This window comes from Ursus arctos, unplaced genomic scaffold (assembly GCF_023065955.2).
Source record: "Ursus arctos isolate Adak ecotype North America unplaced genomic scaffold, UrsArc2.0 scaffold_22, whole genome shotgun sequence".
Lineage (NCBI taxonomy): Eukaryota > Metazoa > Chordata > Mammalia > Carnivora > Ursidae > Ursus > Ursus arctos.
In genome coordinates, this window is record NW_026622897.1 from 60336793 (window position 1) to 60359857 (window position 23065).

Below are 23065 nucleotides of genomic sequence, written 5' to 3' on the forward strand. Positions count from 1 at the left end.
AGAAGAGCAGTGCTCAACCACCCCAACCATAGCCAGTGTTAAAAGAATAAGTGAGTGGATGGATGGATGGATGGATGAAAAGAAAAATAGAGATTATTCACAGTGTTACTCTGGGGAAAGGAGTGACATAGATGATATATATATATATATATATATATATATATATATATATACACCATATCTATGTATATATGAAAAGGGGATATTTTCTGTATTTGAATTTTATCATTTTTACTTTCATGACTTAGAAAATTTTAACTGTTTTATTTTTAAAGCACTTGGAAAATCAAATCAAGCATTTTCTCTTTATGTCTTTAATGTTCTGGGGGTTTTGTTTGTTTGTTTTGTTTTGTTTTGTTTTGTTTTTGGAAGTACAAATGGGGACTTTAGCCCTAGTTGACCTTTTGAATATTATATCACCAAGTCTGAAGCTTGATTTTTTTTCTTTTAACTCATGAGCAAAGAGCCGTACTTTGAGTATTTGTGAGTGGGATTTATGTTGGGAAGAAAATGTACTTAGCACAAAGGTAACTGACTTGTCACATTCAGTTATGTGCACCGGGCTTGAGGGTAGGGTCTGGGGTGCACATCTCAAACCCTACAGAGCTTATGTAAGCACAGGCCTTCCAGAATTGTATGCTGGGGAAATTGGTGATGATGAAGCTTCCTAGGCATGATTCTGGTCACTCCTGTTTTCCTTTGTCTAACTCGGATTTTCTGGGCAGAAGGAGAGGAGTCGGTGGTGATCTAGGTGCCGTGGCAGCTCCCTGAGGGAGGAACAGGTGTTTTCGCCTCTCTGCTTAAGGCAGGCAGGCAGGCAGAAGTCAAAGGGCAAAGGAATAGGGCAGGGAATGTGGAAGGAAAAAGACAATTTGTGGGGACAGCTGTTGTTTCTCTTTCTCCTGTGCCACCAGCAGGAAGCTGGGTCAGATCCTCTCTCTTCAGGGAGAGCAGACACCCGTCCTGCAACGGGGAGCCCAGCAGCATGAAACGGTCCAGTGCCTGCCCCGTGTGACATCCCCACTCCTGTAGAATTCTTGTCTGTCCCCCTCACTCCACCCCAGACGGAAAGGCCCATCCCCCTGGGTCTCTTGAGATCTGGGCTCCAGGATCCAGGAGAGCCAGGCCTGCAAAGTGAGGTCATTTATTTACACGAGGCAAGCAACGAACGCAGGAAGGTGCAGAGATCCATCTGCCTTAGCGACCAAACAGCTTCCCTTCGCCTCATCCTCCTGCAGAAGCGGTCAAGGCGGGGAGGTTGGGCGAGGTGACCTTCCAGAGCTCAGTCTTTGCTTCTAAAAATAGAAGCATCCTTGGAGAATCGAGGAGGAGGGGAGGCTGTGGATGTTGAGGGCAAAACCTGGACTCCCCAGAGCACTGTCAGTATGAAACTGTATTAATTAGACGCAGGCACCTAGCTCGATAATGTTAGGTATCACAGAAATTGAAACTAAATGAACTGGCTTTTTCCCCTCCTCCTTTCTGGTAACACTCTCCTTGGGCTAAAAAGAAGGAAAACCGTGTCTTCTGACTTATTTGAATGGCTGCATACTGCCTGAGAAGATGTCTTCCCCAGCAGAGGGAAGCAGGGGCTCCTTAGGGACACACCAAGAGAAGGCCAGAGCTACAGTTAAGTGGGAGCCCCCAAGGTGAGCGGGAGGGTGTCACCACCCATCTCCCTGGATGGAGCCTGCACGGGGCTCAGTGTGAGGCGGGGTGGGGCCAGGTGAGTGTCTGCGCGTGTCCAGGACTGCGGATGGCATGTGTGGTCTGCAGGGCCCTTGTGTAGAGCCAGATTGTAGGGTCTAGGTATTTCAGGATCCAGTGGCTCTGTGTGTTGGTCTACACACGTAGTGTGTGACCGGTTGTGTGCAGTGCTCTGGCGGGTGGAGGTTTGTATCTGTGTGTGTCTTGTGTGTGTGCACATGGGTGTGTTTTGGGACGAGGTGTTTGCTGGAGTGTATTGAAGTATTATGGCCGTCCTGGGGGCGGTGTAGGGGAGGTGTAGGGCTGTAAGGGGAGGAGGCATAGGGATGGTGACTATTTGGAAGACTTTGTAGACTGATGTGGGGCCTGGGGGGAAACTCGGGGAAGCTTCCTAGGAAGCGGGGCGCGGCTGTAGGGGGATCTGTTTGAGAGGCCGCAGGAGGCTGCGTGGGGCTGTGTGCAAAGCAGGTCTGGGCTGTGGTGGGGGTGGGGCTGTACCGTCCTAACAGAGCACCTCTTAGGGCAACTCTGTCCTGGAGGTTCTGGGGGATTGTGGTGGTGCTATGAATAGAGCCACATGGGGGACTCCCGTGGGAAATAGTTCAGGCTCTGGGGGCCGCATTCAGAGCCGCGGGGCCGGTGTGAGCTGCGGAGGGCTGGATAGGGGATGGTAGAGGCCCTGCGTGGCCCCCACAGCCTTGCCATCTGAGCATGGGCTGTACTTCCTTAGGAGTGGGGGCTCCCGAAGTCCAGACATCTGTTCTTCTCCGTGGGGCTGACGTGAAGGGAGAGACACCAGGGACTCACAGGAGGAGCGAAGGAGCCATTCGTCCCTTCCCATGCTGCCCTGCAGCTGAGCTTTGTGCATGCCCAGCTCAGGACACTTTCTGAAGCGTCTGTTTGTACTTTCTCAACAGGACAACGTGGATCTTGGAGAGTTGATGTTTTCCCTCTGCTATCTTCCAACTGCTGGCAGGCTGACCATTACCATTATAAAAGCAAGGAATTTAAAGGCAATGGACATAACCGGAGCATCAGGTGGGACATTCTCAAGTTCAGACTTCCTCATAGGGTTTTAGAGGCTTACAAAGTCTCTGGTAGAGTAATGACGTGCATGGAACCAAACTACCTCGGTTTAGTCCCAGTGCTAGACCTCATGGCTGTGTGACCCTGGGCAAGTCCCTTAATTTCTGTGCACTTCGGATTCCCCACCTGTAAAATGAGGGTAACAGTAGTACTGGCTCATGGGGTTGTTGTAAGATTAAATAAGTTAATGCACATAAAATCGTGAGAGTAGTACCTGGCACATACTAAATGCTGCCTAATGTGAATAATTATTATTGTTCCCTCCTAGGTCTTCTTCACCATAACTGTGAACTAGTCCTAAAGTTTACATGTGCTGATGCAGTTTACCTAACTGGGTGTTTCCTCAGATATAAGCAATCACCATCTCAGGTCTATGGAAGATTGAAAAATAATCTTATATCCTCATAAAAAGCCCATCAATGAACTATGCAGTTTGGTATTGCCAGTGAATCGAGCATGTAACTTAAATTCTAGACCAGAACAAAAAATGCCTACGCAATTCCTACTGTACAGCCTCCACGGGGGCTCCCAAAATGTGGTCATAAAACACCCAGTCCACTGGCTATAGATCACAGAAATCAAAGGACACCGATGCAATATAGTCTGCTTACTGTCCCCCAGTATTTTTCCGAGAGAAAAAAAGATGGTGCCCCCTCTGGTCCTCTGTGTCCCTCCTGGACAGTGTTGAGGAGTCAGTAGTTGCGCAGGTCATGCAGGAGAGAGGGCATCCCCCACTGAGCAGAAGGAGAGTGAGGGGGAACCAGAAAAGTCCCACTGGAAGTGGGGACCAGCTTTGTCACCTGTCCCCCTCTGCTGGTGTTGCACCACAAGCAAGCCGTTGGCCTTTCTTTCCCTGCCATGCTGCTGCGGACAGCTCTGGGGCACGAGGCCCCTGCACTCCCCAAAGTTCTCCCTGTCATCTAGGCGTTCTGCCTGTCCCTTTCCTAAAAACCTGATGTTTAGGATTATTCCCTGGGGTGGCTCAGAGTTCGGGGCCGGCGGCCTACTTCCCCTGCCTTGGAAACACTTTTGCATCTCTCCCTGTTGAAGCCCGGCAGGTCTTGAATCTAGCTGCAATATTTTCTACTTCGATAACAGATGTTTTCACAGTCCTTTTAAATTCCACACACTTGGAGGAGACAGAGTCTTGTGCTTTTTCTTGAATGAATGTCTTAATTAGCCTAACGCTCGTCGCTGCCCAGGCATCGTATTAATTAAAATCCTCAAACTCCAGGCCACAGGCAGAGGTAAGGGAGCTCTGCATCCCATTGTGGAACCCTACCATGATGAAACTGCCCCCTGAGCCCACATTATCCTCACAGTCCCCCTGCTTCTCCTGGTTGTACAGATCCCTACGTGAAAGTGTCACTGATGTGTGACGGCAGACGACTGAAGAAGAGGAAAACATCCACCAAGAGGAACACTCTGAACCCTGTTTACAATGAAGCCATAGTCTTTGATGTCCCTCCCGAGAACATTGACCAAATCCACTTGTCCATAGCCGTCATGGACTACGACCGGTGAGATGCCTGGAGCTCTCTCCTCCGGGCAGGTCTGCCACGCCCGGGGCAGGGAGGGCAGAGGGGGCGCGGGCATCAGATGCTCCGCTGGTGTCCCAGGCTGCAGGGAACAAGGCAGGGGAGCACGCTGGGGAAAGCTGACTGACAAGGAGTCAGCATTTTCCAAACCATGTTATAGCGTCCTATGACCCAAGTGCTTCCTTGCTCTCCCCGTTTTCATTTCTTTCTCCTTCCCCATCCTCCCCGTCCTCCCCGCCTCCTCCCCTCTCCATCCCTGCACACTCCTCAGAATATCAGCCTGGGAAACCAGGGCCCTGCAGGTCTTAATCTTCTCCCGCGCAATCCTGCCTGGCCTTTGTGGGAAGATTCCACTCTAAATAGCAGAGTGATTCCTTTAGCCACGCCACCAACATTTCTAAATACATAACTCTGTTATTTTTTTCCCTTCTCCCAGTGTGTTTAATAAAGATCATTTCCATCCACTTAAGTCTGAAAGCAAACAGAAATGTTCTCTTGAAAATGCTAGAATCAGTATGGATGACAGGGTACATTAAAATGTATAAGATGCTCGACTTTCTAATTAATACAGCACAGAAGAGATATTTATAGCTTGCATTGTAGCCAATTGTGTATTTAAAGGACAGATTTGAAAAACAGTCATTTTAATATGCAAAGGAAGTACCAACAGGGAATTAGACACGTTAAACCAGTCATTAGACTGAAATGCAGAGTCTCTTTTTAATTGGAAACCTCCCACGTGGTCTGGGCACAATTATAAAAAAAAAAATCATTCTGACTTCGAATATAATCTTACAAATATTATTTGTAGCTAAGAATTTTCCCACATACCCCTGAAATGTCAGTAAAGCAGCTTCAGTACCCCAGACACTCTTTCTAGCAGATGCCTAGGTCAAGCAGAACATCTTCCAACCCAGGGAACACATGGCTTGGCTCAGCAGCCTATGGGTGTGACAGCCCACGTTGGGCAATAGACCTTATCCTGTCTTCTCTGCAGGAAACGCAACACCAATAGTGTCAGCCCACAGGAGGGGCCATTGCCCACCAACCGTGGAAAGCTAGGCCAGCTTTTTTAGAGCGATTGCCAAGTTCCCGCATCGACAAATCTGATTATATGAGCTCTGCTTCAGTTCAATTCTCAGTAAACTCATGAATCTGCCTGGAAAAATCCATGGCAGAATTCATGGGGCTTCTGCATGCAACTGAATTTAATGAGCATAGACTCGAATATCCTTCACACTCCCCCACCCATGTCTCGCCCTTATTCCCTACATACAAATAGGAGAAAAATCACTCATCTTTGCAGGAAGGAAAAAGAAAGCCCATGAGTTTGGATCCCAAAGAGTTAAAGGATGGGCATATTGTTCTAGTTATGCAGACAACTTCTAACCAAAACCTGGTAAGGGTGAAAAATTGTCCCAAGGCAGGGACATACCCAGGGAAAGTTTCAGAGATATTAGCCCTGAAGTTACAGAAGCTTAAGTATCTTTCTATAGGAGGGAGTCAAGTTGGGTCAAAGAAGCAAAGATGGGCTTGGAAGGAGGGGAGAGCATGAGCATGCATGTTCTTTGAAGAGAGGGGTTGCCAGGAGACCGGGAGCTATCTCCACCCTGCCCCCTTTGTAAGCTCCAGACCACAGCTACCCGACATGGTGCATCTCCTTTACCCACATTTGGTTGCCTCTTACGGGAATTTGAGCAGCCATTAATGCAAGGAACTCCTTTCAGATGGCCTCCTCTTCATTACATAGGTTTGAAGACCTGGAGGTCAACCTAGTTCTTGAACCAAAGTTGTTCCCCTTAGCTTGCGTCAGGGACAAGCCAAGGTTTGTGATGGCCACACTCCGCTCTTCCTCTCTGTGCCCCCAAGGACAATATTGGATCCCAAGTTCTATTAGGTGTTAAGCTTGTCCTGTAGTTTTAAATGAGGGAATGAAAAGAACCACCCTTCCCCTAATTCCTACTAGTTTAATTGAGTAGGTGTTGCTCTTACATACCAAAATTTTAAGAAAAAATTATTGTGGGCCATTTTCACAGTGTAGGTCATAATGAGATCATCGGCGTGTGTCAAGTAGGCAACGAAGCTGAGAGGCTGGGCAGAGACCACTGGAGTGAAATGTTGTCGTATCCTCGGAAGCCCATCGCACACTGGCATTCCTTGGTGGAGGTAAGACCCTACGCCCACATGTTGCACTTCATGAAAGAATAAATGGTTTGCTGTTGAAATGTAGGAGCCACCAAAGTGTGAGCGTAACTCTGTGGTTACTGATGGATTTCTCTGGTTGCCTTTCCTGGGCCTGTTGAAGTTGTGTTCAATCTAAGGTTGTTGAGTCTATGCACCCTACCTGTCTAGTAGGTTTTGAACATTGATCATTCATCACTCACTTTGTTTGTCTTCAAAAATGATCTAGAGTCTCTGATTCCATGTTATGGCTTTGGGTATCTGCAAGATCTGGATGAGTGTGGAGTTTCAGGCTGCCATACGGTGACTTACGCATAGCATCAGATAGAACTTGAGACTGGGAGAGAGGAGGCCCAGATTCCAGGACCGCTCTAGCATTAACCTGTGATATTGGACAAGCTGGATATAATCAGATTCAACTACGTGTGATAAATATCCAAAAAAACAACAAACGCAATGGAAATTTATCTCTCTCTTACACAAAAAAAGGTCCAGGGATGGCTAGGTGGCTCAGTTGGTTAAGCCTCTGCCTGCAGCTCACATCATGTTCCCAGGGTCCTGAGATCAAGTCCCACATGGGGCTTCTTGCTCAGCAGGGAGCCTGCTTCTCCCTCTCCCCCTGCCCCTCCTCCTGCTTGTGCTCTCTCTCTCTGACAAACAAATAAATAAATAATCTTTAAAATAAAATTAAAAACTAAAAAAGGTCCAGAAGAAGCCAGTCTAGAGTTTTATAGTGGCTCTGTGATCAGTAGAGACCTAGACTTCTGTCTTCTGCTTCACTGTCCCAGTATGGGTTTGTTTTGTTTTTCGTTTTTTTGTTTTTTTGAGGTTACCTCATTGAATAATATGGCTGCTAAGCTCCAACCATCACATATCTTCCAGGTCACAGGAAGGTGGAGAGATAAAAGCCAAAAGCATACACATTCTCTTTTAAAGGATTTTCCTTGATGTCTCATGTAACACATTTACCTGTATTTAAATTAGTCACAGAACAGTCACCTGGACACATGTGGGAAATGTATTCTTTTGTTGGGTGGAAATATGCCCAACTGAAAACCAGGGTTCTGTGCATGAGGAAGAAGGGAGGAGTGAATACTTGGATACAATAGGCCATCATTCTGCCTTACACCTTTATTCACTCACCACCCCCTTCCCCCATCACTTACTTCTCATTTATGCTTCCCCCATCCATCTTTGCCCAAGGACTCACTCTCCTATTTATTTACTAACTCATTCTCTCAAAAAGAAATTGCATTCAGTAGGTAACATTCGTGAGAGTCAAATGCTATATTAGATAAAGAAAATAGATGTAAATAAGAAACCTTCCCCCGAAGAGCTTATAGACCACAAAAGAGACAGAAGAAGGCATGCAAACCAATCATTAAAATGCACAGTCGTAAGCTTTAACGTCCACATCAGGTGCCACGGGAGCACAAAGGAGGGAGGTGAGATTGTCCGTGAAGCGTTCTCCCTCCTGCTCTTGGTGAGTGAAGGAAGGGAGCCCCTGGGAACTGGGACTCCAAGGAGCATGGGTTCCAGGCAGAGAACTTTCCTGTCATTCTCCCAGCGCAGGCAGCTCTGTTGCCTGCAAAGCCTTCCCGAGAGGCCAAGACAAGAGCCTCGCAGTGCGGGATCTGCCGCCATCGAGAGTCAGGAGAGTCAGGCTGAAGCAGACGTGCTGGGCCACTGTGGAGGGGCAGCGGGCCCGGGGAGGAAGGCGCCGTCTCCCTTTGTTGGAAACCGAACTGGAAGGAGAAGAGCAGCACAGGCCTTACGGACTGATTCTAAGCTGCGGGGCCGTTGGGTGTATTTGAGCAGCGCCTAGAGCCCCCTAATTTACAGATCCCTGCGGACACCTCTGCCCCTGGGCCATTGAAGCTAGGACTCTTTCTTTCCTGGACTCAAAATTAATCCCTAAGGGAGACCCACAAACCCCGTGAACCACCTGAAAAGCAGCTGGGAGATGGAGGCAGCCCCAGCTGCCCCTTGATTCTTCAGCTCCTGGTGGAGCTCTCCAGGGAGTCCGTGTGTGGGCTCACGATCCTGCCTGCGTCTGTCAGGAGGAGTGGCCATCAGAGCAGTTATAGTAGACTTTTTGCACACTTGTGAGCGAGCCACTGCTGACTTTAATTCTTGCTTGTAACCTGGAGGGTGCCGGAGTGTCACAGAGCTCTCCACTTCTCAGGGCACGGGGCGGGGAAGGAGTGAGGTTTTGGGGTGTGGTGTGGGGCCGAGACGGGAGCCCCGATTCGGTGCACAGGCAGCTCCTTCTCAACACCCTCGCTGGGGAGGAAGGACATGTGGTGCGTTGCACACTGGGCTCCCGAGAGGCAGTGCACGGACGGTACCCAATGGGAAGTGTAGAAAGCACGCCTCGGAAGCTGCCTTCGCGGCCGAGGAGAACGCGCTGTCTGATTTTGCAAACCTAGGAGATACTCCCGAAACCCTGAGCACTTGGCTTTTTGCAAATGTGTGTGTGACAGCTGTGTGAGTGAGAAATCGTGCTTCTGGGGTTAAACCACCGAAACTTGGGGTCGTTTGTTGCAGCAGCTAGAATGGCTTCGACCGGCACGAGGGGGTTTAGTAACTGCTGTAGCAGAACCACATGGCCGGCACAGCGAGGGTCCCTCTGCTCCGCGGTGTCCTGTCTCTTGGAAGTACGTGCCCAGGGCTGCACATCCAGCCCCAGAGCGGAAGCCATACTTTCCTTTTGAAAATAAACGTGCAGCTAGCAGAATTGGGGCACTGGGACCGGATGAGAAGAAGAACAGGATTGGAGAGGTCACCGTGCTTTGCGGATGGCGGAGGACGGAGGTGGCGGGAGCAGAGCCCGTGGGTGCAGACGCTCACCGTGGAGTTGGATGGACCTACGTTCAAACCTCTGTGCTGCCACCCATAAGTTGTGTGTTTCTCCCTTTCTGAATCTCAGTTTTCTCATCTGCAGAGTGGCCATAACAGTGTCTGTCTCCCAAGGGTGGTTGTGAGGAGTAAACGGTCTGATGGCTCCATGGGGAGCACCGTGGTGGGCACGTAAGGAACGCTCCGTGACGTTCTCCATCATGGTTGTTGTTGTGCATGGCCCACACTGGGAGGGACTGCTGTGTGTCCTCATGGGACTCGTACCCACAGTGTTTGTCACAGAGGATAAAAGGGAGGTTGGAAGTCCCCCATCCCCTGTTCCCCGGGCAGCCATCCCCTCAGAATGGGGGGAGGGGTCATTTGAGGCGCAACTGGACATAGGTGCACGTATTTAAGTTCTGTGTTTTCTCCTTTCTTCTTACACTCTCTGCGAACTTTTAAATGTTCTGCTTTAAAGCAAAAACAGAAATTAAGCCCCAGCTCTGCGTGTGTGTGTGTGTGTACATAAGCATGTGTGTATGAATGAATGAGAGAAAGGGAAGAGAGAGAATATGGGGTAATTAGGGTTTAGTATAAAGGGAGGCTGACCTGGCAGAAGCCGTCACTGCTGGGGGCTGAGGGACCGGGTTAGGACCGAACCCTGAGCCCTGCAGAGATCTGGCAGCCAACTCAGGGCTGCAGCCAACACACCCTGACCTTGCCAGGGCAGGTGGCAGATGGAGTCTTCAAAGCCAGTGAGTTCAAAACTCCATTTTTCTCACAGGGTTTCTGGATGGCTTCACTGCACACTCAAAGGTCAGCCAATACAGCTCCCTTTACTCTCCATGATGTCAAAGGCTTGGGAAGCTGTGCAGACTCCCCCAGAGCCGACTGCCTGGGACTTGGGGACAGGAGTAGCCCCTCCGTGGGGCCTCAGGAGGTGACAGAGCTCTTGGAGCTCCCACCGCAGCCCCGTCTTTTGTATATCCCAGAGAAGATGGTGTTGGCCTGGCCACATCCCAGCAGCTTTCCCACCGTCCTGCATGTGGAGCTGGCCTCCATCACGAACCCCAGCAAAGAATAAGAAAACAGCTCCAGGTTTTCATCACTTCCCACTGTAGTGCCACATAACCTCTGCATTAACAAGTAGTGACCTGGTCTCATGGGAAGAACAGACACAGTCACTATTTGGCTAAATAAAGTTTTACTTTTCCAGAAGAGCGAGAAGGTAGACTACCCAAGCAGAATACCTGGTGAAGATCAGCAGTGTTACCCTGCCTGGCTGAGGTTCCAGGTTCTAAACCCCAAAGACCTACTCGAGTTGTGCTTGGGTGTGGATAAGTCTCCTCTCTCCAAACGCAGCCCTTCATAATGTATGTGTGTGAGGCTAACGGGGTTCTGCACCTGGCTGGTCTGCTGGTCTCCAGGGCCACCTCACTGAGCCCAGTGCGCCCTGCAACGAGGGCTTAAACAATCCCCATATAACTGAGGGACCCCGATTATAGTACATAGTACATAGTACATAGTACACCTGTCTGGCATCTACCACCCTCTGGAGCCTCCTTAAAGGTGTGAACTTACAGCTGTAGAACTGAAGCAAACATCAGCTACCCAGACTCCCCCGGGCGCTATACGAGCAGGCCCTTGAAGCCAGCTCTAGATCGTATCCGCCAAGTGCCCGCAGAGCCTGCCTGGAGTCTTCAAGGTACACACATTCCCGGGAGACGCCATTTGATTGCCCTGGTTGGGTCTCCCCCGGCCCACTTTGCTCTAGGTCGGAGGTCAGAAATGTGAGCCAGTGCCCACTCCAGCTTCCTGAGGAGGGCCCAGGCAGGATGGGGAAATTGATGCAGGCGAACCCCACTGCTCCCCAGATTTTGAAGTGAGCGAGTCAGAGGCTTTAGCACTTTGGGCAAATTGTTATTTATAAAAGATTGAGGAAACAGGAGTGATTCTCCAGAAAGGAGAGGGGTTGGCTGGAAAGAACCACGCAGGAGATCAAGTTCCTATCAAAGGAGTTTGAATCTGTGGCAGGACTTGGGTCCCAGGTGAGGACTAGACTAGCAGAGAAGGAAATTGAGACTGGTTGGGGGGCGTGGGGGTGGATCTGGACTGAGGGATAGGAGGGGAGAGCCCTGGAAAGTGCTGCCGCTCTGAAGCAGGGGGGACCTCAGCTGCCCATAGCACCCCCCTTGCAGGTCTTTGGAAATACCATGAATCCAGTTGTGGTAAGTCGGGAATAAACTGAGGCTGGCGATCACGTGCTTGGCCCTCTGAAGGGGTGGCTCAAGAACCGGGTCAGTGAGCTGAGCACAGGCCTAAGGTGTGTGTCAGGGGTAGTGATGGAGGGGATGAGGAGTCGGTACCCGGAGGGCCACATGCTGTCAGTCTCTTCCCCCCCCACACATAATCCAACAGAAGTTCTCGGCGTCTCAGAGAACAGGATGCTTGCTCTAGATGGGAACTGAGAGAACAAGAAGCATTTAAAGTATATTAAATAGTGTAAGAAAATGTAAATTTCTTTATTCTCTAAAATGAATACCACCCTGGTAAGGAACAGGAAGGGAAAAAACATAAACTTGATCTTGCTCATTAATGTTTCTGGTCTTTTCTAGATTATTTCAGTCTCTCTGGGTTAAATATTCAGTCAGATGTCATGTTCAATTTCCTTACCACAGTTATTTCCCTTCTTCCTCAAGGCCTCTTCTCCTCCCTCCTTCCCAAGTGTAGGGAAGTCCTGTGGGGGGGGGGGGGGCAGGCTGCATGCTTTATCTCACCTGGGACATTGTCCTTCTTGTCTTTGGCCATCAGACGCCACTGTCACTGCCTGTGCTGAGGATCTCTGCTCATGGAACTTGCGACCTGTCCTCACAGTACAAGCCAGGCATGATTGCTTCCTTGGAGTTTGGCCCCTAAAAGGCTGACCAGACCCAAACTTGGTTCTTGCCAGCCCGACAGATCTCTGAGGGCTGGTGGCACCTCTCACTTGATGCCCGGCCTAGGAAGCCTGAGAAGTCTTTGCAGCCCTTCCCCACTTGCTGGACCTCCCTCGAATCCTGTCAGCTAACAGTCACCTCCTTTCCACACCCTCCAAACATCAGGGACACATGGGAGCTGCAGGAGACTTGATGACATTACAGGCGCCCTCTGCAAGCCCGTTCAGTTTTGTGGCCTTTTCTTTTTTTTAAAGATTTTATTTTTGTTTTATTTTTTTTTTTTTAAAGATTTTATTTATTTATTTGACACAGAGACAGCCAGTGAGAGAGACAGCCAATGAGAGACAGACAAGCAGGAGGAGTGGGAGAAGAAGAAGCAGGCTCCCAGCAGAGGAGCCTGATGCGGGGCTCGATCCCAGAACGCCGGGATCACGCCCTGAGCCGAAGGCAGACGCTTAACGACTGAGCCACCCAGACGCCCCCTAAGATTTTATTTTTAAGTAGGCTCCATGCCCAATGTTCAAAGGGTTTGAACTCACAACCCCGAGATCAAGAGATCTACCCACTGAGCCAGCCGGGCGCCCCATGTGGCCATTTCTACATTGTTTCTCTGGCCTCATGTTGATGGAGGGGCCACATCCGCCTTCAGCCTCCTCCTCAGTCCACCTGAAACTTGGGATTTTGGGCCTGAGGGGTGAAGTCAGGACCTCACATGAGAGCCGCTCTTTTCCTCTCCCTCTCTCTTCTGCCAAAGGCTGTCTACTTCCTCCTCCCAGCTGGTGGAAACTTCTGTAACTGAGCTAATGCAGGTTTGCTCCTTGGTGAGTTACAGGTGGAGACTACACCCTGGGGAGCTGTCACACAAAGGAAACTTCATTTGCAGCAAATAAGGAGATCACAGGGAGTAACTTCTGGTGCCACGAACCCCCGCCCCCCAACCTAGCAAGGATGAGCAGGTTCTTTTTCTTTATTTATTTAGGATAAAAATAAAATAAAGTTTAGGATGAATATTCAGAAAGGGGAGCTTTGTCATACTTGTAAAGGCGGACACAGGTTGTGCAGACATACTCAGAAAACATGCGTATACCTTCATCCTCTGTTTGTTAATGAAGCTTGTGCTCCTTTTAGGGGACTATGCTTTGACGTCATAGTGAAGCAGAAGTAACTGTTAGACAAGGAGAAGGGGCTCCGGGCATGCTTCTGGAGTGCGAGGGCAATATAAACTGACTGGAGCCTTGGGCTCCTTATCTTGGAGCCCAGGGCAGGGCCTTGCTTACTTTTGAAACAGCACTGGCTGTTGGACAGTGACTGATTGTCTCTGATATGGTCGGGCTGTTTCCTGGCTGGGTGGACAGTAGTGGTATTTGCATGTCTTTGTAATTCTGACATCTCCTGGGAAGTTGCAGGAGGTGTGCTTGTGCTAGCAGATGAGGGAAAACAGCCGGGGACCTAGAGGGACTTCTCTTAGGTCACGAAAGCTGTATCTCGTCTTTCTTTTGGGGGGACCCCGACTCCTTCTGCTTACACTTCCTTTATATCTAGCACGATTCCTCTCTACTTATGTGTTATGCTCAGGTGTCCAGGGTTTCCTCTCAACACGTAGAGGGAACATTTGGAATTTAGGTGTATCTCTTTTCTCTCAACAAGGCCTGGCTTTCCAGACTCTTGTTTCATGAGGGACTCGCTGCTGATTGACCTTGTGTTAGGATTCCTTGCATGGAACAGCATGATTTGCAGAGAATGGAAATACTATCCCTGTTACACAGGTATTGAATTAGTACTGATGAATGAATGAATGAATGAATGAATGAATGAATGAATGAGACATAGCGTGAAAGTATTTGGGTTCCTTTAGTTCTAAAGTTCCACAATTTTCCATTCGACGAGTCCAAAGTGGAAGTCAGTTCAGGGCAAGATATAAACGGTGCAGACACTGAATTTGCAGTGGGCTGTTCAAATGAAAATGGTCCTTATTAAGCTCCAAGTTTTGATTAACTTTTCTCCATTTAGGAGAAGGATATAAGAAGAGGTCATTTCCTCCCTTTGTTCCCACTATTTAAAAATCGATTCAACTGAGTAAATATAAAGATCTTACTGGCTTTATCCAGTAATTGGTGAATTGGGCAGCATCCCATCTGGCAGATCGAAAGGAGCTGTACAAGATGAAAGACTTCGGTAGGCAGAAGGAGGTAAAGCAAAGTTGTTCTAGGAAAGAATGGATTGGTTCAGGCAAGACCACCTTCCTTTGGGGGAAGTGAGGGGTCAGGCAGGTTACCTCACTAGCGCTGACCAGGTAAGTCCAGGTTGACTGGCTAAAGGTCACATTCCTGGGAGAGTCTGAAACTGCAGTTGGGTTATGTGTTAAGTCTTGATTTGCTGACGTGCAGCTTTAGCACAAGTGACTCCATTTTGGGCCTATTCCTTCTTTCTTTCTTTCTTTTTTTTTTTAACATCATGAACTGCCATCTGGTGATAGCTTTGCATTTTGAGTGCAACTGAGAAATGTTCAGAACAGTAACGAGGCACCATAGTAAATCATGAAGGGCCCCCTCGAGCTGATGTAGGTGGCCAGATCCTAGAGTACTTCAGCGTCTTCTTTTGCAAGAGACAGAGGAAGCAGAAACACCACAGAGGTGTCTCTGACGAGTGGTAGACAGTTGCACCCTGAATGAGAACTGATCAGAAGGGACAAGGACATGAGTCTATCAGTTGGCTTTTCTCACCAGGGAAACACTTCAACGGAGGTTTTATACAATGTAATGATTCGCTCCACCTATCTGTGACGATACAAAAGAGAAAAGTATCTAGAAAAGTATTTTTTGGATAAAATAAAGTACTTATAATTGAGATTTTTTTTTTTCAAAAATCAAACTCTTATTATTGATGAGATTTAGCATGCTGGTATTCACAAACACCTGCAGGGCCACTGAAGCAAAACCAGTGGCAAAAGACATAAAGATACCCTCCTGTCTGGGATCTGAAAAACATTAACAAGCCTTTTAGAATCCGTGCCGATTGTTACAAGCAGCCAGAATGTTGTTTGGACAAGTAGGCATGGTGAGTGTTAATGGGGTATCGGATTTCCAGCTGGTGGAAGAAATGGTCAGCAAACAAAGCCAAGAACACTCAGTATTTCCCAAGCAAGTCTTCTTTCTTGTATTGAATTAGCTATACCAGAAAAAAAAAAAAGACACTAAATATTTTCTCATCTTTAGCTGGGATGCAAAATCAGCATTCTTCCAAGTGTCTGTAGAGATAGTAATCATGCAAAACATGGAAACGTTTGGGAGTAACACTAGAGGTAAAAGAGATAATAATAACGTGTTGGAAAATAACATTTCTGCCTGAACAGAAAGTCAACTGCGTCTTGACTCTCCTCTCATTCAAACTGACCTTGCCCCAGCAGTCACTGCCCTGGAGCGCCTCTGCTGCACACTTGAATACTAATTAAATAAGAAAGTGGTTCACCGTCAGCTTGGGCCTTCAGCAATCTTCCATCTCCAGGAATGGCATTCAGAGGTGATGGTTTATATAGCGGGCCAAATGCACTAGAAAGGTTCCTGCCAGCCTCTGAAAGAGTCACACCCCCACGTGATATCTGGGGGTAAATGGGAACTTCCTGGGTTAAGAGGCCTGGAGCAAGGATAGCGCATCTCGGCAGAGGATGGGGGTCTGGAAGGCCACCGAACCTGGAAATAAGTCTTTCAGGAGCTGTGCCTGTTGAACGTTGCTTCCCAACCATCACCAGATCAACTGTTGATAGGGCAAAGCTGAGTTTATTGCTTGCCTGGTATGGAATGGGGGAGCTGGGTTAGAACTGCGTAGAGATCGTGATGTGATAGTTTAGGTACAAGGTGAGGATTCGGAGGCCAAGATTCAAAGAGTTTTGGGGTAGTGGTGCCTGGGTGGCTCAGTTGGTTTAGCGTCCGACTCTTGATTTCGGCTCAGGTCATGATCTCAGGGTCATGAGATCATGCCCCTCATCGGGCTCCATGCTGAGCGTGGAAGCTGCTTAAGATTCTCTCCCTCTCCCTCTGCCCCATCCCCCGCCCCCCGCCAGTGTACACACTCGCTTGTGCACTCTCTCTCTCAAAAGAAAAGAAAAGAACAAAGAGTTTTGGGGTGTAAACTTGTCTTTTGATGCTCTCTAAGGAAGAACCAATCAATGGTCTTTTGAGAATTCCCTGTAATGAGCAATGATGTTATTTGCAACTTTTATCTCTCTTGGCAAAGGTCTCTAGGAGTAGTAAAGTTGTGTTAATGAAGACAGTAGAATAGTAAAGTCAAGTTAACATAGAACATACTCTATAGATGGTTAACTGTCTTGGGGTAGATGGCTTTAGTTCTCACACCCCAAGAATAAGAAGCAGGAGAGCTGACAAGGGTTCTGCCGAGTTCTGCAGGTGCCCACAGACAGTGTGAATGTTTATTAGTTGCCTCCCCAGCATCAGCCCTCCTTTCTGACGGCTCTGATTTCTCACTGGGGATTCTAGGGAGCCTGACTCTATCGTTGGTTCCAGTGATGAAACTATGACCCTGTCCCAGGCTAAACCGGTCAAGCCAACCATGGGGATTAGCACTTCATAAACTGATTCAGTCACAGATGATTGGAGAACATTTGGTGTGAATGCTTGGACAATGATGCTGTCTTTCCTCTTGGATGTAAACAAAGAAGCATATACCCCAGCAGCAGCTGTAGCCCTTTTGCATCTCTAGAAGATTGAGGCCTTGGGTGAGGCCAACCCTATGGATGGCGGAACAGAGAGATAAAAAGAATCCAGACCCTTGAGTCTGTGGTTGAACTGCTGGATCAAGCCCTTCCTGAACATGGTGTTACCTCTGACCTTTGTGAATATGTAAGCATATAAATTCCCTTTGTTATGTAAGCAATATGAGGTAGGATTTCTTTTGTTTGAAAGAGAAACATCTTATCTGGGACGCTGGTAAACACCCATCCCACTCCTGACCCTTTTGGTGTTCCCTTGGAGTGAAGAGAACCATTCCCAAAGCTGCCATGAGATCAGCTCTTCTGTCTTGCTCACTGTGGTATGTCTAGTCCCTAGCAAAGAATGTGGCACATGGTAGACTGAATGAAGTTTTCCTAAGGAAACATCATCGAAGTTTGGTTGCTTAGCTCACTTGTTGAAATAGTCGTGGCTAAAAGAGAGACTCTCCACTCTTAATGACACACATACACTGTATAAAGTTAGGGGGAGGGATGCCTGACTTCGGCTCAGGTCATGATCCCGGGGCCCTGGGATCAACCCCACATTAGGCTTCTTGCTCAACGGGGAGTCTCCTCTCCCTCTGTCCCACTCCCTGCTCATGCTCTCTCTCTCTTTCTCTCTCTCTCTAAATGGATGAGGTCTTTGAAAAAAAAAACAAAATTAGGGGGAAAGCTGCTTTCATTTTGTGTTTGTATCATATTTTGCAAAGGGAAATTCAAACCTTTATGGACCTGGAGGACCTGTGGGCTGGCTGTATCTGCTGGCAGCTCCTTGGGTTGATAAAGTCACCATTCTTCAGGAATGAAGGTCAGTCACATGCCTGTCATTTCCCATGATGTCCCCTGCCGTGTACCACAATTCCTCTGTGAAGAATGAAAACAAATCTCTACTCTTTTAATAACAGTATTTTAGCAACTCTAACATTATCTTTTAATCCCATTCTTACTCTATTTTATTTTTGTTTCTGAGCTAAAGCCCAGTTGTATGTGTAAAGCCTGTGATCAGTAGTGGTGAATTACGTATTTCCCCCCATTTTAAATAGAGTTCATTACATGAAATATGATGACATGATCATTCAAATGCTTAGAAATAAGGAAATGGGGGGAAAAACTCACTGAGCAATTACAAAGTGCAACTTGAACTCTAAGGCTTAGGGCATACTACCTTGAGTTGTCCTCAGTCTTCTAGAAGGAGAAGCAGTTATGAATGAGGGGCAGGAAAACAAAGATGTACTTTCCCCCCTAGGTAGCCGAGGATACTGTACATATTGATGATAAATGTCCAGATTTAGAATGTTTACTAGAAAAAGGTCATAACGCCAATCAAGAAAATGCCATCCAAAGAGATTCAAATTGACTAAAATTAAGCAATGTAAACATTCTGAATTTTCCTTCCTGATATTAATGCTTAATGAAGTCCCTGAAGGGGGCGTGGAGATGCGGATTCAGTGTTTTTAGTTGGGCCTTATCTATATTCTGTCTCTCTGCTGCCTGGAATCATGGTCATGTTGAGGAGCAGAGCTGAATGGGAACAGGCAATACTACTACTCAGGAGGGGAAGATGGGCATGGAGCCGGTAGAGTCCGTAACTAAGATAGGGAGGTGGAGTGCTCCCTTCTTAGTTCTGGAAGCTTCCATACAGGGGTCATGAGTGGAGCCCTCCAGTGGCAGTGACCGTCGCTGCAGATTCAACCTCTAACAAAGAAGCCAAGAGGCAAGGCAAGGATCAGGGTGGGCTTCTGTTGGAATGGTGGCGGAGCTCTTCACCGCAGACTTTTAGGATCGAGGTAGGATCCAAGCAGGCTCTCAGCTTGGCAGGCTGGGTCCATCTGGTGGTGGAGGCGGAGGGTGTGGGAGTTTGGCTCACCTGAGCACCTAAGGCCCAGGAATGGGTTGACATCCGAGGTCCCTGGAAGATGGCATCACGGGACCTTGAGGCGCGCAGGGCAGCCGCAGAGCTGCAGTTCTGCCTCTGCACCAGAGCCGCAGGTGAAGCCAACAGTGCGTTCGTAGGGAGTGGTCGGGAGTGACAGAATCTGATCTTTCACTTGCATTTAAAATTTTACGTTCCTTAAAGTTGCAAAATGGTCACTCACAGGATTGGCGCTAATGGCTCGTATCCTACTGCTTAAAAATAATGTGACACTTCCTTTGCTTCTCAAGTATGGAACCAAAATATGGTGTGGATGTGGGCATACCTAGAACTAAGCCTTGTATCAGGAATAAGGATCCAGAGATCCCTGTAGCCAAAGAAATAGTAACTCAGGGGAGCTCTACGTGCTCAAGATAACAAGGGGAAATCTGGGATCCTGCCATCACTCACTGAGTCCGGCAGAATCTAAGCCATCCCACACAGTGTGCCCGCTGTGCCACTCCCATCCTGCTGCTGCCCTCACACGTCAGTGGGCACCAAAGTGTTACTAGCAGAGGCCTCGGGAAAGCTGTGCTTTGTTACAGGGAAATGGCCTTTAGCTCCCGCTGCTGCTGCTAGAGGAGATGCTTGAAAGCGAGAAAGGGAATAATGGGCAAGAAAAGGACTTTTGAATCACATGGGAGTCTTCAAGGCCTACTCAGCCCAGAAGATGTTCTTCTTACTGCTTTAAGCCACTAATTCTCTAAAGCCCCCAGCACAGATGCAGCTTCCTTCACTGTCTGCAGATGGTGTTTGAGTTCATGGGAGCCCAGGAGACTGTCCTGCTGCAGAAGGACTTCCTCAATAGCAGGAACTAGGGGCAGCATTAAGAATGGGAGCAGCAGTGGAAATGCAGTGCAGAGCCCTGGGTTGTCGTCAGTGTGGATGGCTCTGAGCTTACGAGTCCTTGAGTCCTTGAGCAACTACAGACAGAAACTGCTCTAACTCTTTGCTCAGTGAATCAGCTGCAGGACCAGAAGGGGACTCCATGAGCCAAGGAGTGCTGGGGAACCAGGGTATCATGGAGCTGGCCGAGACAAAAGGAAGGTTAGCAAAATCTGTTCGAGTCCTTGTCAAATTAAACTTAATAATACTTTAAAATCATTCTTCAATACTATGCTCATCTCTCTGCTTTCTTTCAAATTTATTAAATGTCTTGAGAGAGAGAGCACTCTTGTGGTTCCATATGCATGGGTTGGTTGGGCTGACTACCCTGAGTTTTTATGTCTGTATGTCTCCTCACCTCAAGGAGAGCAGTTTCAGCAGAGTGGTGGTATCTGGTCGCATCCAGCCTGGAGACAGAGGAGGGGTTCATAAACATAGACAACTCTTTCACTTTTCTGGCTGAAATGGGAAGGCAAGAGACAGGCCAGTCACTAGACAACAGTGAAGGCTTTCAAGTTCGAGATTTTTCTTTTTCAGAAGCAAGAATCTGAGCATTTTTTATAGGCTGAGGAAAAGGCCAATGGGGGAAGGAAAGATCAGAATTACAGGGGAGGGAAGGGATGACGGATGTGTGGGCGTTCACCTGGAGACACATGGCCCTGGGCCTATACCCGGCTCTGCTCGCAGAGCACACAGATGCTCCTCCCTCCTGGCTCAGGCACAGCATGGCGCCATCTTGCCCCGGTGGCCTGTGGAAGCAGATGTCACTCCACAGGCAGTGTTAGGAGTAGCTTTGTGCAGAGCACCCAGGATTTACACAGTGCCCCTTCCCACCTGCCCTAATGACCAGAACTGAGGCCCAGATGATCCCCTGCCTCCTCTCTTCCTGGGTCTCCAGATCCCTAGGTTTCTTCTGTATACTCCCTGCCTGTTCCCATGTCCTGAAAGCACCTCTGCCCTTTTCCAGCCTGGCTCCACCTGGATCCTGCTGAGCCTTTTGCCAGTATCCAGACGTTGCTCTTATTCTTCCGTCAACTTTGATCAGAGTATCTGGAACAGCCCAGCCTCTTCCGCATGCTCTGCTCCGCACTTTGAAACTGACCCTTCAGATCGACGGCACCCTGTCCTCCCATGCATCTCCCATGTCCTGCCCCTGACACTTGAATGGGCATGCCACACCTCTCCCTAGACCTCATCTCTCTTTTCAGCATCAGCCTTGATGCAGGAGTTTCTTCCTGCTAAGTCCTCTCCTCCTGGCTGTAATTCACAGCCCCCACCTCCATTCACTTCCAACAGGTCCTGCTGTGGACAGTCTTTGAGCATTTAATCCAAAGTCCTAAAGGGCTCAGAGTTGATGCGAGAGGCTGCCCCTCACAACTCAGAGTACAAACGCTCGCCGTGTCCTTTTGGCTTTAATCAGACAAGCTAAGACATTGGAAGAGATGAAACAGCCTGAAAAAAGTTTCTAAAAACCCAGATTAATAGAGAAGACAATGTTGCAGAATAGAATGGAAGAAATCCCACAAGCAAGGGAGGCGCTGAGGCACACACACACCGTAGAAGAGGAGAAGTCACTCGGGTTTCATAATGGTGTGAAACCTTCACCGAGAATGTGAATTTAATCTTCTGGGGAGTTTTCTGTGTTCCAGAAAACAAGGAGAAGGAGGCTAGGGGGAGCCAGTGTCAGACCTGAGTGTGGGCTGAGAGAGAGGAGAGTGTGTGATCTCGTGTAGCCTGTGCTGATGCCAGCAGGGCGGCCAGGGCTCGGGAATGCTGAGTGGTCCCCACCAAGGCTGCCGTGGAAACGTTGGATAGGAGCGGACCCCCTGGCCAAGCCACAGGAGCTTTAATCAAGCAACACTAAGCTTGTCAGAAGACAGGCTAGGAGGTGAGAGGTGGAACTGTAAGCTAACATTGGAGAGTCCGAGCAGATAGACTTCAAGGTTGCAGGTCAGGAAAACGAAGCAAGGGTGGGACACAGAGCAGCTGGGAGGCAGAACCCTACAAGGGAATTGCGCTGAGTATGTGACTCATAGTGTCTGCCCCATCTCAGCCGCCCCTGCATGCACACACAGCTCCACCCCTACCATCTGTTGAAGAAGCAGTCCTAATCACCATGGTTTGCAACATATATCCCTGGCCACAGATTATTGGGTCAAGAAGGGCGCATGTTCCCAGCAGCCAGTCTCTGGGCTGCCCGGTAACATACGCCATGGTCACATGATAGTCCACGGTGGGTTGGGTCCATTAGATACTGCCAGTGACCCTGCATATGTCAAGAAAAGGAAGCGTCGGCAAGCATATGAAACAGAAGCTTTAGAGGTCTCGGTCGGCCATGGAAAAACCACATTCTAAGTACACTGAAATTGTAGTGCGTAGACGTGTATGCTCAGCAGAAGATGAAGATGAAGAAGCCAGGCAGCAGAAAGGGAGCAGAGCACAGCTTCAGGTAACAGTGGGCCGGAGCCAAGAGCCAGAAGCTGTGATGCAGAGGTCCTAGGAGTTACCTTGGACCTGGCTTAACTCTAGGAGCTAATTGGCCATAGGACCTATGCCTACCAGGGTTCCTGCTCTCGAACTTCTGTGAGAATCCATTTCCGTTATTGCCCTGTGAGTGTTTTCACGATAAATCACCACCACCATCCCTAGCTAAACCTTTTTATTGAGTTACCTTGAGTGAGCCTTTATTCATTGCAACCCAGACTTAGCAGAACACGTATGGACTTGGGGCTGCCCAGAAGTACATTTGGCGGATGTTGGATTTGGGCCACTCCATTTGTTGTCACATAGTTTGCCACAGTCTAGCTGTGTTTAAGATGAAACCTGAAGATGGTAGAAATCTCCCTCAATAGAAAAGAAGCTAGGGGGCGCCTGGGTGGCTTAGTTGTTGGGCGTCTGCCTTTGGCTCAGGTCATGATCCCAGGGTCCTGGGATTGAGCCCCACATCGGGCTCCCTGCTTAGCGGGGAGTCTGTTTCTCCCTCTCCCTCTGCCGTTGCCCCTGCTTATGCTCTCTGGCTCTCTCTTTCTGTCAAATAAATAAATAAAATCTTAAAAAAAAAAATAGAAAAGAAGCTAGAATGAGTAGAACAACACCCAGGAGAAATGAGATCTGTCCCATTGCGAGGAAGCCACAGTTTCCGGAAGAGAAGCACAGATGAAGGAGAAACCCCAAGTACTTGAGTGTGAAGAAAGCTGCGTGGAGGGAAGCGTAAAAAGACCCTGGTTGGTGATTCGCTGTTGTGAGGCAGCTGTGA

The 23065-nt window shown here is 48.6% G+C and overlaps 1 protein-coding gene across 3 annotated transcripts in view; it reads left to right on the forward strand.

The window, feature by feature from the left end:
- The window catches only part of SYT9 (synaptotagmin 9), a 185406-nt gene that overhangs the window by 134412 nt on the left and 27929 nt on the right, over positions 1–23065 (forward strand). Inside the window, exons 4-6 of one of the 3 annotated variants that reach the window (XM_057316935.1) lie at positions 2625–2745; positions 4142–4313; positions 6368–6497. In XM_057316935.1, the coding sequence (XP_057172918.1) occupies positions 2625–2745; positions 4142–4313; positions 6368–6497 (423 nt within the window). Of the gene's footprint in view, positions 1–2624; positions 2746–4141; positions 4314–6367; positions 22880–23065 lie in introns of those variants that run through there. The other 2 variants (XM_057316934.1, XM_057316937.1) reach the window with 2 other exon arrangements.